The following is a 24,418-nucleotide window of genomic DNA, read 5'->3' on the forward strand; positions in this document are numbered from 1 at the left end:
ACATTCACTGACAATACCAACATTCGGCACAGAATTTCTTAGCAGTTTCCAAGAGGGTTTCGTGAACCAGTATGTGAATAGTACAACTTGAGGGGGGACTATATTGGACATTCATCCCAAGTTACTGGGAGAAACAAGACAGGAAATTGGAGAGGCCTTGACGAAGATCGTTCTATCTTCGTTTGCCACAGGTGAGAACGGGAGAATAGCTACTGCCATTTATTTGTTTAAGAAAGAAAGTCGAGATAAATGATAGTCCCATAGGTATGCTATCCGGGAAGTTATTGAAGAGGATTCTTCAGGATAGGATGTACTCGCATTTGGAAGAGAATGGGCTAATTAGGGGCAGTCAACATGGTTTTGTCTACGACAGGTCAAATCTGCTAAACTTGATTGAGTTTTTTGAGGAGGTAATGAAGTTGATTGATGTGGACCGGCACTGGATGTAGTTTACATGGATTTTATGAAAGGCATTTGATTATGGTATGATTATTTCCTTATGGTAAGTTGATCCAGTAGATTATGATGGGATCATTGTGATTTGGTCATTTGGATTCAGATCTGACTTACTCATGGAAGACAGAGTTTGTGGTGGAAGGGTGTGTGGCTGGAGGTGTCAGACCAGTGAATTCTGCAGGGATCTATGCTGGGGGTCGGGTACTTTTCGGCGCTGCCGTTCCGGAGCCGCTGTTTCGGCACCGCTGTTTATTGATTTTTGAAAAATTATTGGTTTAGTAACTAAACGTTTAGTTGGACTAAATCAAATCTGATCGAAATGGCCCAGTAGTTTTGTTTGGCTTGCTAGTGACAGGAATTAACCACATAAGCCATAAATCAAGACATTATTTAGTCAATCTAAAAGCAGAAATAAACGATTTCCTAAGCAACTATTTTAATAAAATATGATTCCAAAATAGTGTTCCTTCGCTCCATTGTGTTTCAAAGAAACAGTGGTGCCGAAAGGTACCATTCCGCTATGCTGGGACCTGTGTTGAGGCTGAAGGCCTGTGCTGTAATGTGCTATGTTTAATGTTAACAGCATTGTCATGCGAATCGTGAATGTATATGGAAGTGGACCCAGCACCAATCCCTATTGCACAGGTCACAGGCCTCCAGACGGAAAAAAAACCCCTCCACCACTAGACTTCGACTCATTCCACCGATCCATGTTTAACCTTAAACTTCAACTATTTATTTGCCCCCAAAGATGCTGCTCAACTCGCTGTGTCTCTCCAGCAAACTATTTGTTGCTCCAATTTTTCATCTAGTTGGGAACTCTCCCTGGATCCCATGTGATCTAACCTCTTGGAACAGCCTACTATGCAGAACCTCACCAAAGGCCTTGCTAAAGTCATTGTACATGGGGTCCACCGCATCACACTCATTTATATCATTTGTTGACTCTTAACACAAGTCAGTAAAATTGATGAGATGGATTTCCCAGGCATGTTGGTTGGAGGATGGGCGGTGTATGTTGAGAGATGGGTTATGGTGTAGGGTAGGGATGTGTGATGCGTGTGGGGACAGGGGTGATGACGGTGGGAGGCTGTATAATGTGAATGGGGAGATCTGTGAGTTGTGTAATATGGACGGGAAAGTCGGTGACATGGGTGGGGATAAATGGATGAAGTTGAAGGTGTGTTTGGCAAAGTAGATGCGGAGATAAACATAGCACGGTACAGCAGGCGAACAGGATTTTATATAATGTTCATGTCCAATATGAATCCAACTTAAACAAACCACTTCTGCCTGCACGTGATCCATATCCCTCAATCCCCTGCATTCCCACGTGCTGAATCACTACCACTGCTTTGTATCCGCTGCCAGCACCACCACTATGCGTTCCAGGCACCCATCACTCCCTGTCTAAAAGAAATGTGCCCTTCACAGGGCAGCACAGTGGCGCAGCATTGGAGTTGTTGCCTGACAACGCCAGAGACCTGGGTTCGATCCTGACCATGGGTGCTGTCTGTACGGAGTTTACATGTTCTCCCCGTGACATGCGTGGCTTTACTCCCACACGCCAAACATGTGCAGGTTTGTAGATTAATTGGCTTCTGTAAAATATCCCTACGCTGTAGGATAGAACTAGAGTACGGGTGATCATTGGTCGGCACAGACTTGGTGGGCGGAAAGGCCTGTTTCTACGCTGTATCTCTAAACTAAACAACTTTAAATTTGTAGGGAACTGCAGATGCAGGTTTAAACCGAAGATAGAGACAAAATGCTGGAGTAACACAGCAGGACAGGCAGTATCTCTGGAGAGAAGGAATGGGTGATGTTTAGGGTTGAGAAGAAGGGTCTCGACCCAAAACATCACCCATTCCTCCTACCCGGAGATGCTGCCTGTCCCGCTGAGTTACTCCAGCTTTTTGTGTCTGTCTGTACGTTAAAATTTCTCTCTCTCAACTTAAAACTATGCCTTTGAGTCTTTGACGGTTCAGCCTGAGAGAAAGGCTCTGGCATATTTCACCGATGCCTCTCCTGTTTATATACTTCTATCAGGTCTCCCCTCATTCTCTGACCTCCAGAGAAACAATCTGTTTATCTAATCCGTGATCACACTCACAATGTTACTTACGATGTGAATAGACTGACGAGATTATGGTGACACGGTGAGATGAGATGTTGTGTGTGACGGTCAGTGTGGGAGTGAGACGGTCAGTGTGGGAGTGAGACGGTCAGTGTGGGAGTGAGACGGTCAGTGTGGGAGTGAGACGGTCAGTGTGGGAGTGAGACGGTCAGTGTGGGAGTGAGACGGTCAGTGTGGGAGTGAGAGGGTCAGTGTGGGAGTGAGACGGTCAGTGTGGGAGTGAGATGGTCAGTGTGGGAGTGAGACGGTCAGTGTGGGAGTGAGATGGTCAGAGTGGGAGTGAGATGTGTGGGAGTGAGACGGTCAGTATGGGAGTGAGACGGTCAGTGTGGGAGTGAGACGGTCAGTGTGGGAGTGAGACGGTCAGTGTGGGAGTGAGATGGTCAGTGTGGGAGTGAGACGGTCAGTGTGGGAGTGAGATGGTCAGAGTGGGAGTGAGATGTGTGGAGTGAGACGGTCAGTGTGGGAGTGAGACGGTCAGTGTGGGAGTGAGACGGTCAGTGTGGGAGTGAGACGGTCAGTGTGGGAGTGAGACGGTCAGTGTGGGAGTGAGACGGTCAGTGTGGGAGTGAGACGGTCAGTGTGGGAGTGAGACGGTCAGTGTGGGAGTGAGACGGTCAGTGTGGGAGTGAGACGGTCAGTGTGGGAGTGAGACGGTCAGTGTGGGAGTGAGACGGTCAGTGTGGGAGTGGGAGTGAGACGGTCAGTGTGGGAGTGAGACGGTCAGTGTGGGAGTGAGATGGTCAGTGTGGGAGTGAGACGGTCAGTGTGGGAGTGAGACGGTCAGTGTGGGAGTGAGACGGTCAGTGTGGGAGTGAGACGGTCAGTGTGGGAGTGAGACGGTCAGTGTGGGAGTGAGGTTGTCTCCACCCCAGGAGGAAGTTAGCTTTGCCTGCGATGGTGCCTCGTTACTAGTAGTCTGGCTGCGGTCAGAGGTGCCACTAACTCTATCTACATCCATGAATGCTCTCCCCTTCCCACGTGACACAGCCTCCCACAGGTGCTGAGTTCCAAGGGCAGACAGCAGGCCAGTGTGGACAGAAGCAGATACACTGTACAAGATACAGAGCAAGGTCAAAGAGTAAGGTTGACGGTCCCACTGCTGCCCAGCTGCCACACCTGCAGTGAGATGGCCACTGGGCAGAGGTGACTGCCTTCCACACCGGACAGTGTGGCTGTACGACAGCTCACTCTCCGCACAAAGCCCACATGACCCTAATGCCCCCGTCCCACTTAGGAAACCTGAACGGAAACCTCTGGAGACTTTGCGCCCCACCCAAGGTTTCCGTGCGGTTCCCGGAGGTTGCAGGTGGTTGCCGGTGGTTGCAGGTAGTGGAAGCAGGTAGGGAGACTGACAAAAACCTCCGGGAACCGCATGGAAACCTTGGGTGGGGCTCAAAGTATCCAGAGGTTTCTGTTCAGGTTTCCTAAGTGGGACAGGGGCATTACTCTGTGTGGGAAGGGACTGCAGATGCGGAATATAGACACAAAATGCTGATGTAACTCAGAGGGCCAGGCAACATCTCTGGAGAGAAGGCATGGGTGACATTTCATGTGGAGACCCATCTTCAGTAAACCAGCATCTGCAGTTCCTTCCTACAACATTCTGGGACATCTCGTCTACTCTCTCTCTAATTAATTCTGTGCAGTAATATGATGAGCAGACCTGTACACATTGCTCAGTGTCATCAGACTGGTGTTTTATACAAATTCCAGCATGACTTCCCAGTTCTAAGCATTTAAAAAATATTTTCATCCTTGGCATTTGGGCATTGCTGGCAAGCCCAGCATTTATCCCATCCCTAGATGGATCTGAGAAGTGGCAGTGATCTGCCTTCTGGATGCGCTGTGCTGTTAGTGCTCGCACCATCTCACTGCAATATTATATGAAAAAGGAACTGCAGATGCTGGTCTATACCAAAGATAGGCACAAAATGCTGGAGCAACATAGAAACATAGAAACATAGAAATTAGGTGCAGGAGTAGGCCATTCGGCCCTTCGAGCCTGCACCGCCATTCAATATGATCATGGCTGATCATCCAACTCAGTATCCCGTACCTGCCTTCTCTCCATACCCTCTGATCCCCTTAGCCACAAGGGCCACATCTAACTCCCTCTTAAATATAGCCAATGAACTGGCCTCGACTACCCTCTGCGGCAGAGAGTTCCAGAGATTCACCACTCTCTGTGTGAAAAAAGTTCTCTCATCTCGGTTTTAAAGGATTTCCCCCTTATCCTTAAGCTGTGACCCCTTGTCCTGGACTTCCCCAACATCGGGAGCAATCTTCCTGCATCTAGCCTGTCCAACCCCTTAAGAATTTTAAGTCTGAAGAAGGGTTTCGGCCCGAAACGTTGCCTATTTCCTTCGCTCCATAGATGCTACTGCACCCGCTGAGTTTCTCCAGCTTTTTTGTGTAACCCTTAAGAATTTTGTAAGTTTCTATAAGATCCCCTCTCAATCTCCTAAATTCTAGAGAGTATAAACCAAGTCTATCCAGTCTTTCTTCATAAGACAGTCCTGACATCCCAGGAATCAGTCTGGTGAACCTTCTCTGCACTCCCTCTATGGCAATAATGTCCTTCCTCAAATTTGGAGACCAAAACTGTACGCAATACTCCAGGTGTGGTCTCACCAAGACCCTGTACAACTGCAGTAGAACCTCCCTGCTCCTATACTCAAATCCTTTTGCTATGAAAGCTAACATACCATTCGCTTTCTTCACTGCCTGCTGCACCTGCATGCCTACTTTCAATGACTGGTGTACCATGACACCCAGGTCTCGCTGCATCTCCCCTTTTCCTAGTCGGCCACCATTTAGATAATAGTGAACTCAGCGGGTAAGGCAGCAACTCTGGAGAACATGGATGGCTGATGTTTTGAGTCGGGTCACTTCTTCAGGCTGAATGTGGGGGGAGGGAACGAGAAGCAAGAAAAGACAAGGACAAACCAGGGCGGGCAACTGATAACCTCAGGCAGGGAGGTTCCCTGAGAGGCTGATTGTTGTCTAGTAGCGGAGTGATCCTAAGAGGGATACCTCGTTGGGAACTGAGTCACCAAATTTTAGTGCAAAGGGGTGGGGTGGCAGAGAGTGGAGAGAAGGGGAGTGGGGGGGGGAAGTTACCTAAAATTTGAGATTTCAACGTTCATATCGCTGGGTTGTAAGCTGCCCAAGCAAATGATGAGGTGCTGTTCCTCCAGTTTGCTTGTGACCTCACACTGGCAATGAAGGAGGCCCAAGTCTGAAGGATCAGCACAAGGTCAGAAATGTGGATGTTTTCCTTATTGTTCCTTTTCATTTACATCTCCTCATCAAATGCAGCAGCCCACACCCTTCATGAAAGAGGACTGGGACAACATTCAGACATCAGCTAATAAGTGGCAACGAACGTTTGTACTTCCAGAATAGCAGGCAATGAGCTTGTCCAAACTGAGGGAGTCAGTGGGATTGCCATCACTGAGTGCCTTAGTGTCACCACTGGTCACAGACTCATCTGCACTGGCTGCACAACTGCTATAGTTACAAGAACTGGCTGGGTATTGTATGAGGCGTGACTCACTCCCTGACACCGCAAGGTCTTTCCGCCATCTACAAGGGGAGACCTCTCCCCTAGACAGGATGAGTGGCAACTCCAACAGCTCTGAAGAAACTCAACACCATCCAGGACATTCACATTTCAAATGTGCTCGGGTGGAAAACCTCATCTTGGGAAACCAAGACAGAGATAGTGAGTGTAAGGGATGGCATTCTAGTACAAGAGACAGGAAGGGAGGAGGTCTCGTTAAGGTAACTGTGGCAGCTGATAGTAGATGGCAGTCGATAAACAGTCTGTCCCCTGTGATGGAGATAGAGAGATGGAGAAATCGCAGAGAGGTGCCAGAGATGGTCAAAATGAACATGAGGGCAGGGTGGAGGTTGGTGGTAAAGTTGGTGAATTCAATGAGGTTTGCACTGATGCGGTCATTGGAATAGAGGGGAAAGAGCTCAGGAATGATGTTTGGAACAAGAACAAGGCAGGGATAGCAGGGGCCCATGCAAGTGACCATGGCTATATCGTTGATTTAAAGAAAGTGACAGGAGTCAAAAGAGAAGTTGTTAAGGATGAGGGCATGCGGAGGAGAGCATTAGTTGAAGAGTACTGATTGGGTTTCTGTTCAAGGAAGTAGCAGAAGGCTCAGAGCGAGGCCTTCCTGATTTGTGAATAGTGGTGTAAAGCTGAGACGATGGAGGTCAAGGAATTGAAAGTTGAATGAGCAGGCAGAAACCATGGCAATTGCTGCTCGTGGATTTTGGGAAGGAGATAGAAACAGGCAGTGTGGGGCTAATGAATCTGGATTGATAGATGATAGCTTTACTAAAAGATGTTAGTCAACAAGATAGCTTTCTCCAACATTCCATTATTTCATGGTCAGAGCTACCATAGTTGGAATTTACATATTTTAAAATTCTAGATTATTCTTAACTAAATTCAAATTCCACAGCTTCACTTGTGGATTGTCACCCTAGACTTCAACTAGTCTGTAAATAATGTAATCTTTATACACCTTAGTCCATACCTATTGCCATTTGATTCATTACAGTCAGTGGCTATATACTTCCTGACAACATCAAGGAGTTCTGAGAATCCACCAGGCATTATAACCATTCTGTTCTGTGCTATTAATGTCATCATACACCATATGGCAAATGCAGCAGCAAGCTCCCATCACTTCACAGCTGTGTTGTGACAACAATTAACACCACTTGATGTGAAGAAATGTTGGAATGCAAGTCGAACATTTATTCAGCAGGTGGGTTTCACAGACAGTCTGGAGACATTTGGGCTTGGCCAGTGAGTCCTGATTTATAACTAATTTCATTAATTCACAAAAGGTCTGCACCTGCATAACATTTCTCAGCAGCTCGTCATTATGCCTGTGTTCATTCACCTTATTCTCCAGCGACTTCAAAAATAAGGCCAATTGTAAAGGTATGAAGGAAAAACGGTCTACAGTTTCTAAAATACAGTGCCGTCCATAATGTTTGGGACAAAGACTCATCATTTATTTATTTGCCTCTGTACTGCACAATTTGAGATTTGTAATAGAAAAAAAATCAGATGTGGGCAAAGTGCACATTGTCAGATTTTATTAATGGTTATTTTTATTCATTTTGGTTTCACCATGTAGAAATTACAGCTGCGTTTATACAGAGTCCCCCAATCTCAGGACACCATAATGTTTGGGACACATGGCTTCACAGATGTTTGTAATTGGTCAGGTGTGTTTAATTGCCTCCTTAATGCAGGTATAAGAGAGCTCTCAGCACCTAGTCTTTCCTCCAGTCTTTCCATCACCATTGGAAACTTTTATTGCTGTTTATCAACACGAGGACCAAAGTTGTGCCAATGAAAGTCAAAGAAGCCATTATGAGACTAATGCACCTGTCCCACTTAGGAAACCTGAACGGAAACCTCTGGAGACTTTGCGCCCCACTCAAGGTTTCCGTGCAGTTCCCGGAGGTTCCCGGAGGTCTTTGTCAGTCTCCCTAATGGTCGAAAGTGGTTTCCACTTCTTCTATGTTCCGGAGATTATTTCAAAAAATTCAAAACCGGCCGCGACTAAAAATCGGTTGCCGTTTTAAAAATCGGTAAGACGTTCCACTACCTGCAACCTCCGGCAACCACCTTCAACTAGCATCGCAACTGGCTTCGACTAAAAATTTACCGATTTTTAAAACGGCAACCTATTTTTAGTCGCGGCCGGTTTTGAACTTTTTAAAATAATCGCCGGAACATAGAAGAAGCGGAAACTGTCCATGAATCGCAGGCTTCAAGCAGTCATTGCATGCAAAGGATATGCAACAAAATACTAGACATAACTATTTTCATTTACGTGACATTGCTGTGTCCCAAACATGATGGTGCCCTGAAATGGGGGGTCTATTTCTACATGTAATTTCTACATGGTGAAACCAAAATGTATAAAAATGGCCTTTATTAAAATCTGACAATGTGCACTTTAACCTCATGTGATTTTTTCTATTACAAATCTCAAGTTGTGGAGTACAGAGGCAAATAAATAAATGATATGTCGGGGAATCAAGGATATGGTAAATACTTTGCATACTGGGAGGAGGGGCTGCAAATGCCCAAAACAAATTTGATGGGCTAATTTCAAATATCCTGGTGGACACTATGGATATGATTCAGGGCATTGAGTCTGGAAGTCATGATGCCACTTTAGTTTAGTTTAGTTTTGATACCGCATGGAAACTGACCATTCGGCCTACCGACTCCGCGCCGACCACTGCTCCCCGTACACTTACACTATTCTGCACACACTAGGGACAATTTACAAATTTTACCGAACCAGTTAATCTACAAACATGCACATTTTGGGGATGTGGGAGGAAACCTGAGCACCCGGGGAAAAGCCACGCAGGTCATGGGGAGAACGTACAAACTCTGTACAGACAGCAACTGTGATTAGGATTGAACTCAGGTCTCTGGCACTGTTAGGCAGCAACTATACTGCTGCACCACCGTGCCACCTGTGCTATAAAAACTGCATTTCCATTACTACCTACAGTTTTGGTCACTGTATTACAGGAAGGATGTGGAGGCTTTGGAAAGGGTGTAGACAAGGTTTTCCTGGATGCTGCTTGGGTTTAGCGGATATTAGCTGTAAGGAGAGATTGATTGCTTTCTCCGGGTAGTTGGAAGCTGAGGGAATCTGACTAAGGTTTAGGCGTAGATAGGATAGACAGTCAGAATCTTTTATCAAGGGTAGAAATGTTAAAAAATGAAAGGCAGTAGGTTGAAGATGAGAGAAGGAAAATTTAAAGGAGATTTATGAGGCAAGTTTTTTGTGTCTGGAAGGTGTTGCTGGGGAGGTGGTGGAAGCAGATGTGACAGTGGACTTTAAGAGGCATCTATGAACAGACTGGAACTAGTGTGACATGGATGATGTGTAGGCAAATGGGATCAGTTTAATTTGGCATCTTGGTTGGCACAGGCATCGTGGACCAAAGGCCTATTCCTGTGCTGTACATTTCTATGTTTGATGTTGTAGCTGTACAAAGTATTGGTCAGACTGCATTGAGAATATTCTGTAGAGTTCTGGTCATCATACTACAGAAAGCATGGGGTAGCAACCAGGCACGTGCCGTGAGTAATTACTCAGGGTAGGCAGTCAGTCAGCTTTTAAAAAAATCTTAAACCCCGCATGCGCAGATTGTTCTCTCCATAAAAATAAAAAATAAAAATAAGTAACAATTCAATTTGCCCAAGGCTTCCAAATCTCCTTCATTTTTAAATTACTGAATGGGTGGGGGCGGAGGATGAAGGCAGGTGGAGAGATGGTGGGGAAAACGGGAGCACACAGGGACGTTGAATCAGTTGTCATCTTATTGAATGACAATACTAATTCAAGGGACCAATTGGAGGGAGAGTTCCTTTCATAGCGTGTGGAGAGTCTGTGCCAGGGGTTAAAGATGCGGGGAGGGCAGGAGTGTTGAGGAGGAGGGGGTCGGAGATCATGTCAGTAACTCACTCACCGCTGCCGCAGCGCTCCGGGCACGGATAGCAGAACTGGCCGCCACTTCGGGGGAAGGAAGCAGCTCAGGTGACTGCGAGTGGCCTCGGGACCAGACAGCAGAACCGGCTGCCACTTCAGCGCCTTCTGCCGGCCCGCTTACCTCTGGCAGAGCTCTCTGACTGAACATCTCTCAGCTGCCGCTCGCCGGCTTCGCTCATGTCAGCCGCTTCCCGCAAATCCTTAAATTCCCACAGCCGAGTAACCTCAATTGGTCCCTTGAGTGCGCTGTGGGAATTTAAGGATTGGCGGAAAGCGGCTGACATGATTGAGTCCGGCGAGCGGCAGGAGAGAGGTTTTCAGACGGAGAGCACTGCCAGAGGTGAGCGGGAACCGGCGGAAGGGGCTGTCCGATTCCGGCAGCCACTCACAGCCACCAGAGCTAATTCACTCAACGGCCACAATGCGGTGGCTCCGTGCCCGGAGCGTCGCAAGTGGGTTACTGGCCCCGATCCCCTCATTCACAACGCTCCTGCCCTCCCCGCAACTTTACCCCGGGCCAGACTCCCCAAACACTGTGAAAGGAGCTCTCCCCCCACCCCGGGAAATACGGTATTTTAAAACATAAAGCACCAAGAAATGTACTTACCGTGTTATTGCTACACAAACTCCATTCTTCTCTCTTAAAATAATGACAATCCATATTTGAAAAACCCACCAAGAAACTTGCGCTGCGCATGTGCAGTAGGCTGCTGCACATACGCAGTACAGCAAAGGTAGAATTTCAGCTGCCTTCAGCCCCGCTTGTCATTGACGGCTTGAAGCAGCGCTGACGGCACGTGGGCTGCACAGACCCTCGCGTGTTGCAAGTATTGCAGATGAAAGGCACGGAGAATTATGCCTACCTTAGAGATCGATCTCTTAGATAGGCATAATTCTCCCATGCCTTTGCTATTAATATTTAATAATTAACATTTCATAATTTTAGTCAGGGAAGGCAATGCCTACCCTGCCCACCCTGACGGCACGTGCCTGGTAGCAACAGAGAGTGCAGAAGACATTCACCAGGGTATTGCTTGTAATGGAGGGATGTAGTTATAAGGAGAGATTAGATTTACTCTTCCTGGAATATATGAGTCCTTATTGAGGTTAAACACATGAGGATCATCCTGCCCTAATTTGACAAAAGGAAGCAACTGACACATTTGTCAAAATTGAGTTCTTGCTTGTTTTAGGGTATTTGAGATATGCTCTACACAATGGTGAACAAAATAAGTCTTCTCTGAGTACAATTTGAAAATATTTATACCAGAGAAGTAAGAAATTCCATCACAGAGAGCTGAAAGAAAAAAACGTTTTCCTCACTTGCAAGAAAACGCCGTTCTGTCAGTTGCTTCATTTTGTCAAAGTAGAGCAGCAAGCTGTAGATAGATAAAATATGTTGGTGTAACTCAGTGGGCCAGGCAGCATCTCTGGAGGGTAGGAATGGGTGACGTTTCGGGTCAAGACCCTTCTTCAGACTGAGAGTCGGGGGACAGGAAGTCTAGAAATTTGGAGGGGTAAGATCATAAAACAGGGCTGCCAACTCTGGGCGAGAATCGAGAGTGAAAAATTACGAAGGAGCGCAGTGACCAAGCCCAAGGGAGCGTAGCAACCGAGGGGGAGAGGGTGTGGGAGGGGGATGTCCTACAGTAGGGAGCTTTTGCATTTTTCAGCTTTTTCAGCTTTATGCAATCTGGTGCATACTGTAGCGAGTCTTTTAACTTACACTTTAATGCACCATTTATGCTTTAAATTGGATTAGGTATGAATAAGGTTAGGCTAAATTACATTCCTAATTACATTCCACAGTGGAGCAAGGCTCTGTTCATCAGATGCAGCAGATGAATGACCTTAGTATATTCATGTATGGAAATCAGATTATAATTCATGCTGTTATGCATATATAAAGAAAAAAATCCATAGAAACAAGGCAAGAGGAGTCAGACTTCCATCACTGTTCTGCACAAATAAATTAATCAACCTTACACTTTGACTATAGAAACAAGACAAAATTAATGCCACATATTCAACCAAGTATATGGTTCAATGAAATTATAATATATATGTAAAACATATATTAGGAACAGGCCCTTCGGCCCACCAGGTCCACACCGACCAGCAATCTACCCTACACCAGTTGTATCCTACACGCCAGGACAGAAGCCAATTAATCTACAAACCTGCACTTCTTTCGGATGTGTGAGAAACCGGAATATCCAGAGAAAACCCATGTGGTCATAGGGAGAATGTACAAATTCTGTCCAGATAGATAAAATATAATTGAGAAGTCATAACTCGTCAGTGCCAAAAGTTGCACATTAATTAATTAAACGAATTACATTAATTAATTAAACGAACTATAAAATGAGATTGAAAAAGTAAGCACCATCTAGTGTATGCCCATAATATGCCCATATTGCACCATGGGGAGCCTACTTCCGTGTTGCAGTCTCTTTAAACCATATATTATACCATATATATATATATGTATGTATGTATATATATATATATATGACGTGAATATAACTGTAATCATATATAATTATGTATAATTATTTTATATAAAAATAATATAATGAATATAATTGTGAGTGTGTTTTTTGTTTGAGACTGCCGCAGAGGTCCGGCTCCTGAACCAGCCTAATTAATGGGTGAGGGCAGTCCTTGTGGGTTCCCCCGTTTACTGAACCCCACTGACTGCCAGTGTGCAGAGTGGGGGTCACGGCCATAGTGGGACTGGGGCAGTGCCAGGCTGGGGGAAGACTAAGGAATCTTCCACTGACAGGAAAATGCCTAACCCTAAGTCGCCCCCCCCCTTCCAGAGCTGCCCACAGCTGGAGCTGGAGCCGCGTTGGGACCGGCTGCGGGCTCCGTAAGTGTGGCCCCGCAGCGTGTCCACCTCAGCCAGCATGCCCTTCTGGTGGTGATGATGGTGGGGAGCAGCACTGCCCTGCACGCCGCCCGGCCACCTTCAGCACCACCATAGCGCCGGCTCCATCAGTCCACCGGCACGCTTGCTGCAACACCGACCTACCGACAGCCCAACCGACTCCTCGCAGCACCAACTGGAGGCCCGGACCAACTCTCACCACCCGCCGGAGGCCCGGTCCAACGCTCACCACCCGCCGGAGGCCCGGCTGATCCTCCACAGCATCCATCGGCCTGCCGCCAAGCCCGACCGACAGACTGACTGACCAACTGACTGACCCTAATCCTAACCCTAGCTCTACATTTGTTATTTATCACTTTTATTTAACAGTTCACATCATAACTTTATAAAGTTCCTTCCCACACACTTTGTTAAGTGAAACAGGTCCTATTCTCATAATATTATTCACCTCAACGAAGTCTTTCCCTCAGCTCCGTTGCTGCAGAGAATACAATCCCAGTTATCAAATCTTTCTTCAAAGTGAAAAAAAAATTCCAGCGCTGCCAACATCTTCATAAATCGCCCCTGGATCCTTTCCAGATAAATTGCACACTTTCTACAATGTGTCATAGTCTTACAGCATGGAAACAGGCCCTTCATCCCAACTTGTCCATGCAGATCAAGATGCCCCATTTAAAATAGTCCCATTTATCCGCATTTGGCCCATATCCCTTTAAACCTTTCCTGTCCATGTACCTGTCCAAATGTCTTTTAAATGCTGTCATATTACCAGCCTACTTCCCCTGGCAGCTTGTTGCACATACCCACCATCCTCCGCGTGCAAATGTTGCCCCACTTTAAACTAGAGGTGTCAAACTCATTTTAGGTCACGGGCCGGATTGGGCAAAATGCGACTTCATGCGGGCAGGATCAGTTGTGCACACTCAAACGCACCCTTGCCATTAATAAACCATTTGAAATCGAACATTAGCAGACACAAATGTAGCCCTAACAAAACAAATTGTAAATGTAGGCTACACAACTGTACCTAATTTTTATTAGCCTGCTTCCAACAATCAAACTGAGACAATGAACACAGTTAGTCTCTAATTTTTATAGAAGTGATAGAAGTGAGGGTGTGTGTGAAGATGTGTGTGAGGGTGTGTGACAGTGTGTGTGACAGTGTGTGTGTGAGTGAGGGTGTGTGCCAATGTGTGTGAGGGTGTGTGTGTGTGTGTGAGGGTGTGTGTGGGTGTGTGTGGGGGGTGTGTGTGAGGGTGTGTGTGTGAGGGTGTGTGTGTGTGAGGGTGTGTGTGTGTGTGTGTGTGGTGTGAGGGTGTGTGTGTGAGGGTGTGTGTGTGTGTGTGTGTGTGTGTGAGTGTGTGTGTGTGTGTGGGTGTGTGTGTGTGAGTGTGTGTGTGTGAGTGTGTGTGAGGGTGTGTGTGAGGGTGTGTGAGGGTGTGTGTGAGGGTGTGTGAGGATGTGTGTATATCAGTGTGTGTGTGTGTGTGTGTGAGTGTGTGAGAGTGTGTGTTAGTGTGTGTGAATGTGTGTGTGAGTGTGTGTGAGGGTGTGTGTGTGAGTGTGTGTGTGTGAGGAGTGTGTGTGTGTGGGTGTGTGTGTGAGGTGTCTGTGTGTGAGGGTGTGTGTGTGAGGGTGTGTGTCAGGTGTGTGTCAGTGTGTGTGTGTCAGGGTGTGTGTGTGAGTGTGTGTGTGAGGTGTGTGTGTGGTGTGTGTGTGAGGGTGTGTGTGTCAGGTGAGGGTGTGGGTGTGAGTGTGAGGGTGTGTGTGAGGTGTGTGTGTGAGAGTGTGTGTGAGTGTGTGTGTGTGTGTGAGGGTGTGTGAGTGTGTGTGTGTGTCAGCGTGTGTGTGAGGGTGTGTGTGTGAGGGTGTGTGTGTGTGTGTGTGTGAGGGTGTGTGTGTGGGAGTGTGTGAGGGTGTGTGTGTGAGAGTGTGTGAGGTGTGTGTGTGAGAGTGTGTGAGGGTGTGTGTGTGTGAGTGTGTGTGTGAGGGTGTGGGTGTGTGTGTGTGTGAGTGTGTGAGTGTGTGTGAGTGTGTGTGTGTGTGTGTGTGTGTGAGGGTGTGTGTGTGTGTGTGAGTGTGTGTGTGTGAGTGTGTGTGAGGGTGTGTGTGAGTGTGTGTGTGGGTGTGTGAGGGTGTGTGTGTCAGAGTGTGTGAGGGTGTGTGTGAGGGTGTGTGTGTGGTGTGTGTGAGGGTGTGTGTGAGGGTGTGTGTGTGAGTGAGTGAACCGGCGACAAGTACCCGGAGTGAGCGGACATTCGGAGACTAACAATGTCCGGGGAGCGTTTCTCTCTCTCCTCCCTCCCCCCGGGAATGCGAACTGGCCAAGGGCTCTGTGTCCAGCTGGGGTCTGGGGGAGGTGAGGGGCAGTGACCCGGGGGTCTGGCGTCGGAGCAGAGCCTTAGCCCGAGATTCATCCCCGCGGCTCCGGAGGCGGCACTGACCCCCCCACTCACCCCCACTCACCCACTCCGCTCCTGGCTCCGGGCCGGGGTTCAAACTCCATGGGGTGTGGACAGAGTGGCCGACAGACACAGAGCAGTCGGAGGTGAGGGTAGGGGGTGTGAGCGGTGCCTCAGGGGTCGGTGCTGGAACCACCACCGTGTCTCACCCATTACACCATCTGCATGTGTAGTTTAGTTTAGACTCTAAACAAAACGACTTCTTTTCCCCCCTAAATCATCCCGCGGGCCGGCTTGGACCCCTTTGCGGGCTGGTAGCTTGGCATCGCTGCTTTAAACCAATGCCCTCAAGTTCTTGAATCACATATCCTGGCAAAAAGACTATGCATTCACCTTATACATTCCCCTCATCGTTTTAACTCACCTCTAAAACAATTGTTGCTTTATTTTGAATTTCCAGCACCGGCAGATTTTGGTTCCACGAATGTCAAATGGAATCATTAGTACTGCAGGTACATTGCCGTTTTAAATAGTGTGCGATGGGCTTAAGCCAATCAAATTGCTCGTTCTTTACGGGAAACCCGCCGACAGAAAACTATTCTCATTGGTGAGTGCGGAGGAGAACGGGAAGCCTTGGGCGAATTGAATTGTCCGTGACTTTATTTATTTATTTTTTTTTAATAAAAAAAAAAACAACAAAAAAAAAAAAACGAGCCTGAGAAATTTTGTGATCCACGTGAGAGCGTGAGAATTTCGTGAAATGCGTGAGTCTCACGCTCAATGCGTGAGAGTTGGCAGCCCTGGTGAAAATAACGGATCAAAGCAGACGAAGTGGAATGTAGGAATGGTATGGTAATGTAAAATGGTTCATTGTTAACTGAGGGGAAGGTGACAATGAGGCATTCAATCAGTAAAATGAATCATGGGGACAGTGATACTGTGAAGTACAGTAAAACTCAGAAGGACAGTAATAGATGGGATATATGGTCATTCTTTTACCCAAGTCAAGGGAGTCTAAACCAAGAGGGTACGGGTTCAAGTTGGGAGGCGATGAATTTAAACGAGATTGGAGGGGTAAACGTGTGGTAATGTGGAGGGAGTGGCCAGAGGTTATAAGGTCATAAGTGATAGTAGTACAATTAGGCCATTCGGCCCATCAAGTCTAGTCCCCCATCATGGCTGATCTATCTCTCCCTCCTAACCCCATTCTCCCGCTTTCACCCCATAACCCTTGGCACCCGTACTAATCAAGAATCTATCTATCTCTGCCTTAAAAATATCCACTGATGGCCTCCATAGCCTTCTGTGGCAAAGAATTCCACCGATTCACCACCCTCTGACTAAACATGGTCGAGGTTCACACTGTTGTTAGAATGTTTAAAGGGCAGGTGGGCAAGTAGGGAATGGTGGGAAAGGGCTTAATGTGGGCAATGGATGAGCATCCTGGTTGGCATCGGTCTGGTGGGTGGGCCTGTGTTGCTGTGCTGAACAATTCTATATGATCCCTATTGCAAGGGACAAAACCAACAGGAACAAATACTGACAACATTGTCAGGTCCTGATCGCTGGTATCCATGGGGTTTAAGGGAAGTGGCTGCAGAAATAATGGATCATTTGAAGTTTCCCAAATGGACTGAAATTCACAAACAGATTGGAAAATATGGATAGAGACAGAGAGAGAGAGATTCTAATTAAAATCTGGCTTAAAATATTTGACAGTGTAATCCAGCCTATTGGGCTTTATGGTAGTGAAGTATGGGGTCCGCTCAGTCACCATAGTTATGGTAAATAGGAAAAACATACAACGGAGGCCCTGCATGCGGAATTTTGTCGGAACATCCTCTGTATCCAAAGGAAAACACCAACAAACGCATGTAGGGCGGAATTAGGCAGATACCCACTGATAATAAATATCCAGAAAAGAGCACTACATTTTTGGAATCACCTTAAATCTAGCCCCCCAGATACCCTCCAGTTTAAAGCCCAAGAGTTCCCTGTGTCAGTTGGTACTGAGAATAACTACTCCTATTCAGTTAAACCCTATCCAGTTAAACCCTGACCAGCCTCAGATCAATACTGACCCCCCAATCACCAGTTAGAGTGAACCAAATTATCAAACAATGTAAAGAAACGTATTTGGAACATTGGGATAAAGAAACCAAAAGGCAAAGCAGATTAGAATGTTACTGTGCCCTAAAAAGAGATTATAAATTGGCAGACTATCTCTCAACTGTTAGAGACATAAAGCAGAGACGGACCCCCACCAAATACAGGTTAAGTGACCACTATTTGGCAATTGAAAAAGGAAGACAGAAGAGATTCTGGCAACCAAGAGAAAATAGAATATGCGGCCACTGTTTCACAGATGAGGTTGAAACAGAGGTGCACTTCCTCCTAAAATGCAAACAAATTGACAAAACAAGGAAAGCATACTTTGACAAACTCAGTGTGGCAACCCCTGACTTTAAATAACTAGATGATACATCAAAACTAAGAATAATCCTTGGCGAAGGAAATACGGCACATCTTGGTGCACAATACATAACAGCATGCCATAACCTGAGAGACGGTGAATGACCAACATGCACATATGTACGCACACACTAATTGACATTGACTGACACTAAGAAATTAATATTGAATTGCTAAACTTGCTATTGTGTTGTACTGCTTACAGCTGCAAGAACGTGTAGCAATCAATAAAGGGCTATCGGCCTATTGCGAGTTTATGTACAGGGACATATCTATCCATGCACTGTATACGTATTTATGCTTATGCATTTTAAATATGTATGTCATGTTTGATACTTTGGCAATATAACAATGTTTTTATCATGCCAATAAAGTTTTTAAATTGAAAACATTGAAATTGAGAGACAGACAGACAGAGAGAGATAGAGAGAGAGAGAGAGAGATGGGGAGAGAGAGAGACAGATAGAGAAGGCAGAGAGGCAGAGAGAGTGAGAGAGGCAGAGAGAGAGATAGAGAGAGAGAGAGAGAGAGAGAGAGAGAGAGAGAGAAAGAGAGAGAGAGAGAGAGAGAGAGAGAGAGAGAGAGAGAGAGAGAGAGAGAGAGAGAGAGAGAGAGAGACAGACAGACAAACAGACATAGACAGACAGACATAGAGAGGGGAGAGAGTCTTGTTGATAAGATATCAGAGTCTATATTTAAGGAAAATAGCAACTCATTTAGAAAAGTTTATTATAATCTCATTGAAACATATAAGATTGTTAAGGGCTTGGACACGCTAGAGGCAGGAAACATGTTCCCGATGTTGGGGGAGACGAGAACCAGGGGCCACAGTTTAAGAATAAGGAGTAAGCCATTTAGAACGGAGATGAGGAAACACTTTTTCTCACAGAGAGTGGTGAGTCGGTGGAATTCTCTGCCTCAGAGGGCGGTGGAGACAGGTTCTCTGGATGCTTTCAAGAGATAGCTAGATAGGGCTCTTAAAAAATAGCGGAGTCAGGGTGAAGGCAGGAACGGGGTACTGATTGGGGATGATCAGCCATGATCACATTGAATGGCGGTGCTGGCTCGCAGGGCCGAATGGCCTACTCCTGCACCTGTTGTCTATTGTCTAATCAAAATAAGTCAACGATTTATCTTTCATCAAACTATGTTTGATAAATTTGCAAGAGTTCTTCAAGGATGTGGCACACGGAGACAATAGATCTTTCGAGAGGCATAGAATGATGATAGAGTACCGAAATAGGCCCTTCGGCCTATCTTGTCTATGCCGACCAAACTGGCATGGTGAGCTAGTTCTGCATTCGGCCAATATCACTCTGAAGCTTTGCCCTCTGTATATCCTTATATATTTTGCGTCAATTTCTACAGCTTTCTGTGTCCGCTCATTCAAAATAATGGATAGCTTCTGAATCGAACCGTTGTTCCCGAGGTCCATCCTAAATCTCTCTCCTCTCACCTTAAGCCTTTGCCCTCCAGTTTTGAGAATCCTCTACCCTGGAAAAAGACGACGTGCTCATTTTACCCATGTTCCTCACAGTTTTATATGCCCCAATAAAGTCAATCCTTAGCGTCCCAAGCTGCAAACGAAAAAGTTCCAGCCCGTCCAAAATTATATCAACCTTATTGCCTATCTAATCTTTCTATGCCGTGTCTATTCAAGTGCCTGCAAAAATGTCTCCTGAACCTCACCAGCTACTCTGGCAGTGAGTGATAACAACATGTTAGATGGATCATCTTATGCCACTCACCTCCATGTGGAAAAAATTGAGAGTATATTTGTTTAAAAGTATCTTCGCTAACAACACCACTGGGACATTCCTGGAAAAAGAAAACGAGAATTAAGAGTTGTGGATCTAGCCCCCCCCCCCACCCCAACTCTCCACCCCCTCCCCCACCCCCCTCCAACCCCTCCCCCCCCAACCCCCACCCCCCCCCACCCCAACTCTCCACCCCCCCCCCCCCCCCCCAACTCTCCAACCCCCCCCCCCCCCCCAACTCTCCACCCCCTCCCCCACCCCAACTCTCCAACCCCCCCCTCCCAACCCCCTCCAACCCCCCCCCACCCCACCCTCCAACTCTCCAACCCCTCCCCCACCCCAACTCTCCAACCCCCCCCCCCCCCCCAACCCCCTCCCCCACCCCAACTCTCCAACCCCCTCCCCCACCCCCCCCCCCCCAACTCTCCAACCCCCCTCCCCCACCCCAACTCCCAACCCCCCCTCCCCCCCCCCCCCACCCCACCCCAACTCCAAACCCCCCCCCCCCCAACCCTCTCTCCAACCCCCTCCCCCCCCCAACTCTCCCCCCCCCTCACCCCCTCCCCCACCCCCCCAACCCCCCCCACTCCCAACCCCCTCCCCCCCTCCACCCCAACTCCCCCCCCTCCCCCACCCCAACTCCCAACCCCCCCCCCCCCCAACTCCCCAACTCCCCCCCCCCCCTCCACCCCCCCCCTCCCCACCCCAACTCTCCAACCCCCCCCCCCCCCCCCCCCCCAACTCTCCAACCCCCATCCCCCCACCCCAACTCTCCTCCCCCCCCCACTCCCAACCCCCCACCCCCAACTCCAACCCCCCCCCCCCCCCCCCAACTCTCCACCCCCCCTCCCCCACCCCCTCCCCCCACCCCTCCCCCCAATTCTCTGCCCCCTCACCCCCTCACCCCCCTCACAACAGGGAGAGGAAGTTGACCCACCACATGAATGGCCCCAGCAAATAACTGATACACCATGAGTCGTACAACTCCTTGTCACTGCATCTTAGAATACACACCAGCAGAGAGTAGGGTGTGGAGATAAAGGCTGGGCACACAGTGCCTATGGTTCTGTGAAGGACTCTACAGTGGAGCCACTATCCCACAGTCCAGAGACCCGGGTTTGATTCAGACCCCTGGTGCCGTGTGTGCACGTTCTCCCTGTGACTGCGTGGGTTCCCTGGGGGGCTGCAGTTTACTCCGACGTCCCAAAGGCACGTGAGTTGGTGGGTTAATTACATGCTGGGGTCCCACGTGTGTAGGTGAGGTGTTGAACTAGGTGGGAGGGAATCTGGTGGGTAGTGTATAAATAGGCTGATGGTTGGCATGGACAGTGTGGGCCGGAGAGCCTGTTTGTGTTAGTCTGCGATAATGACTCACCAGTATGTTGTGGGATGTGTGGTGCCCTGTTGCAGGGGCTCGCTCAGTACTTCCCTGGCGTGAGACCCCTGCTCTCTGCTGTGGTAATCACTGGCATAATGGTTCAGAGCCGAGGCAATGTACATTCTTTCTATCTCACCAATGGTAACACCAGTGCTAATGCCACCAAAGGCTGGAGTTGTTCAAAGAGTGTCCTGATCACCATACTCTGGTCTCTCCCGAGACTTGGCCCCATTGCACTGAGCTTCCCCTGTGGTTGAAGCACACAGAAACTCAGCATCTCCTCACTGTCCCCATCACCAAGCTGTCCCTCAATATCATTTGCAATGTACATATATGACCCTTAAACTAAATTAACCCAGCCCGCCACCTTTGGGGGGAGAACACTCTGCTGCAGTGTGTACGAGGCACACTTACGTTCTTGAATCCTCTGTACAGCACCTGGATCTCTCCCCTGGTGAAGTTGGTTTGTGCCTGCAGCTGTCCTAAGCCTTCAGGCCGATGGCAGACCGTGTGCATTTCCAGCTCATCTTCTAATTTGTCTGCAAGAAGAAAATGGAAAATCTGTGAGGGAAATAAGAGAGAATTGATCTCCGGAACAAAGCAGAACCACTCTGCCAAAGATCACAAGCCCACAACCATGGCCAAACCAGGACCGGTAGATGAACCAACGCAGTGAGCATTGGGTAAATGTGACAGCAATGTCCTTGTATTCAACAGACAATAGACAATAGGTGCAGGAGTAGGCCATTCGGCCCTTCGAGCCAGCACCGCCATTCAATGTGATCATGGCTGATCATCCCCAATCAGTACCCGTTCCTGCCTTCGCCCCATATCCCCTGACTCCGCTATTTTTAAGAGCCCTATCTAGCTCTCTCTTGAAAGCATCCAGAGAACCTGCCTTCACCACTTTCCAAATGTGCTGCTATCCCATCTTTAATAACTGACTCTAGCAGTTTTCCCACTACCGATGTTAGACTAACTGGTCTGTAATTCACCATTTTCTCTCTTCCTCCCTTTTTAAAAAGTGTAGTTACATTAGCTACCCTCCAATCCTCAGGAACTACTCTAGTATCTAAAGAGTGTTGAAAATTATCACTAATGCATCCACTATTTCTGAAGCTACTTCCTTAAGTACTCTGGGATGCAGCCTATCTGGCCCTGGGGATTTATCGGCCTTTAATCCATTCAATTTACCTAACACCACTTCCCGGCTAACCTGGATTTTACTCAGTTCCTCCATCTCATTTGACCCGCGGTCCCCTGCTATTTCCGGCAGATTATTTATGTCTTCCTTGGTGAAGACGGAACCAAAGTAGTTATTGAATTGATCTGCCATGTCCTTGTTCCCCATGATCAATTCACCTGTTTCTGACTGCGAGTGACCTACATTTGTTTTTACTTATCTCTTTCTCTTCACATATCTATAAAAACATTTGCAGTCAGTTTTTATGTTCTCTGCCAGTTTTCTTTCATAACCTGTTTTAGCATAAGCTGCCTACCCCCCACACTGGATCCCTATCAGTTTGCCTACCGCAAGAACAGGAGTATGGAGGATGCCATCTCAATGGCACTTCACTCCGCCCTCTCCCACCTCGACAACAGAGACACTTATGTAAGAATGCTGTTCATCGATTACAGCTCAGCATTCAACACCATTATTCCATCAAAACTGATCACCAAACTCGGTAACCTGGGCATCGACCCCTCCCTCTGCAACTGGATACTGGACTTTCTAACCAACAGACCCCAGTCTGTGAGGTTAGACAAGCACACCTCTTCAACCCTCACCCTGAACACCGGCGTTCCTCAGGGCTGTGTGCTGAGCCCCCTCCTCTACTCCCTCTTCACCTATGACTGCACACCTGTACATGGTACTAACACCATCATCAAGTATGCAGATGATACAACAGTGATTGGCCTCATCAGCAACAACGATGAGCTGGCCTACAGGGAGGAGGTCCAGCACTTAGCAGCATGGTGCGCTGACAACAACCTGGCCCTTAACTCCAAGGAGTTAATTGTAGACTTCAGGAAGTCAGAGGCGGCACGCACACCCCCATCCACATTAACGGGACGGAGGTGAAACGTGTTTCTAGCTTCAGGTTCCTGGGAGTCAACATCTCCGATGACCTCTCTTGGACCCACAATACCTCTACTCTGATCAAGAAGGCTCATCAGCGTCTCTTCTTCCTGAGGAGACTGAAGAAGGTCCATCTGCCTCCTCAGATCCTGGTGAACTTCTACCGCTGCACCATCGAGAGCATCCTTACCAACTGCATCACAGTATGGTATGGCAACTGCTCTGTCTCCGACCGGAAGGCATTGCAGAGGGTGGTGAAAATTGCCCAATGCATCACCGGTTCCACGCTCCCCTCCATTGAGTCTGTCCAATGCAAGCGCTGTCTGCGGAGGGCGCTCAGCATCGCCAAGGACTGCTCTCACCCCAACCACGGACTGTTTACCTTCCTACCATCCGGGAGGCGCTACAGGTCTCTCCGTTGCCGAACCAGCAGGTCGAGGAACAGCTTCTTTCCGGCGGCTGTCACTCTACTCAACAACGTACCTCGGTGACTGCCAATCACCACCCCCCCCCCCCCGGACGCTTATTATTTTTTATTCAAATCGTTTGCTATGTCGCTCTTCAAGGGAGATGCTAAATGCATTTCGTTTTCTCTGTACTGTACACTGACAATGACAATTAAATTGAATCTGAATCTGAATCTGAATCTGAATCTTTTCGCTTTCCTAATTAAGCCCTTTGTCTTCCTCTGCTGATCTCTGAATTTCTCCCAGTCCTCTGGTAGGCTACTTTTTCTGGCTAATTTGTACGCTTCATCTTTTACTTTGATACTATCCCTGATTTCCCTTGATATCCACGGATGCACTACCTTCCCTGATTTATTCTTTTGTCAAGCTGGGATGAACAATTGTTGTAGTTCATCCATGCAGTATTTAAATGCCTTCCATTGCATATCCACCGTCAACCCTTTAAGAATTAATTGCCAGTCAATCTTGGCCAATTCACGTCTCATACCCTCAAAGTTACCTTTCTTTAAGTTCAGAACCATTGTTTCTGAATTAACAATGTCACTCTCCATCCTAATGAAGAACTCAACCATATTATGGTCACTCTTGCCCAAGGGGGCACGTACAACAAGATTGCTAACTAACCCTTCCTCATTTCTCAATACCCAGTCTAAAATAGCCTGCTCTCTCGTTGGTTCCTCTACATGTTGATTTAGATAACTATCCCGCATACATTCCAAGAAATCCTCTTCCTCAGCACCCCTGCCAATTTGATTCACCCAATCTATATGTAGATTGAAGTCACCCATTATAACCGTTTTGCCTTTGTCGCACGCATTTCTAA

The 24,418-nt window shown here is 47.6% G+C and overlaps 1 protein-coding gene across 4 annotated transcripts in view; it reads right to left on the minus strand.

Moving 5' to 3' along the window:
* Positions 1 to 24,418, minus strand: part of LOC129701405 (Kv channel-interacting protein 1-like) — a 222,175-nt gene that overhangs the window by 34,431 nt on the left and 163,326 nt on the right. For 3 of the 4 annotated variants that reach the window (XM_055642557.1, XM_055642560.1, XM_055642559.1), the window contains exons 2-3: positions 21,463 to 21,587; positions 19,662 to 19,731 (exon numbers count right to left, since the gene is read on the minus strand). In XM_055642557.1, the coding sequence (XP_055498532.1) occupies positions 19,662 to 19,731; positions 21,463 to 21,587 (195 nt within the window). Of the gene's footprint in view, positions 1 to 19,661; positions 19,732 to 21,184; positions 21,395 to 21,462; positions 21,588 to 24,418 lie in introns of those variants that run through there. The other variant, XM_055642558.1, reaches the window with a different exon arrangement.

The sequence above is a fragment of the Leucoraja erinacea genome, chromosome 11, assembly GCF_028641065.1.
Source record: "Leucoraja erinacea ecotype New England chromosome 11, Leri_hhj_1, whole genome shotgun sequence".
Lineage (NCBI taxonomy): Eukaryota > Metazoa > Chordata > Chondrichthyes > Rajiformes > Rajidae > Leucoraja > Leucoraja erinaceus.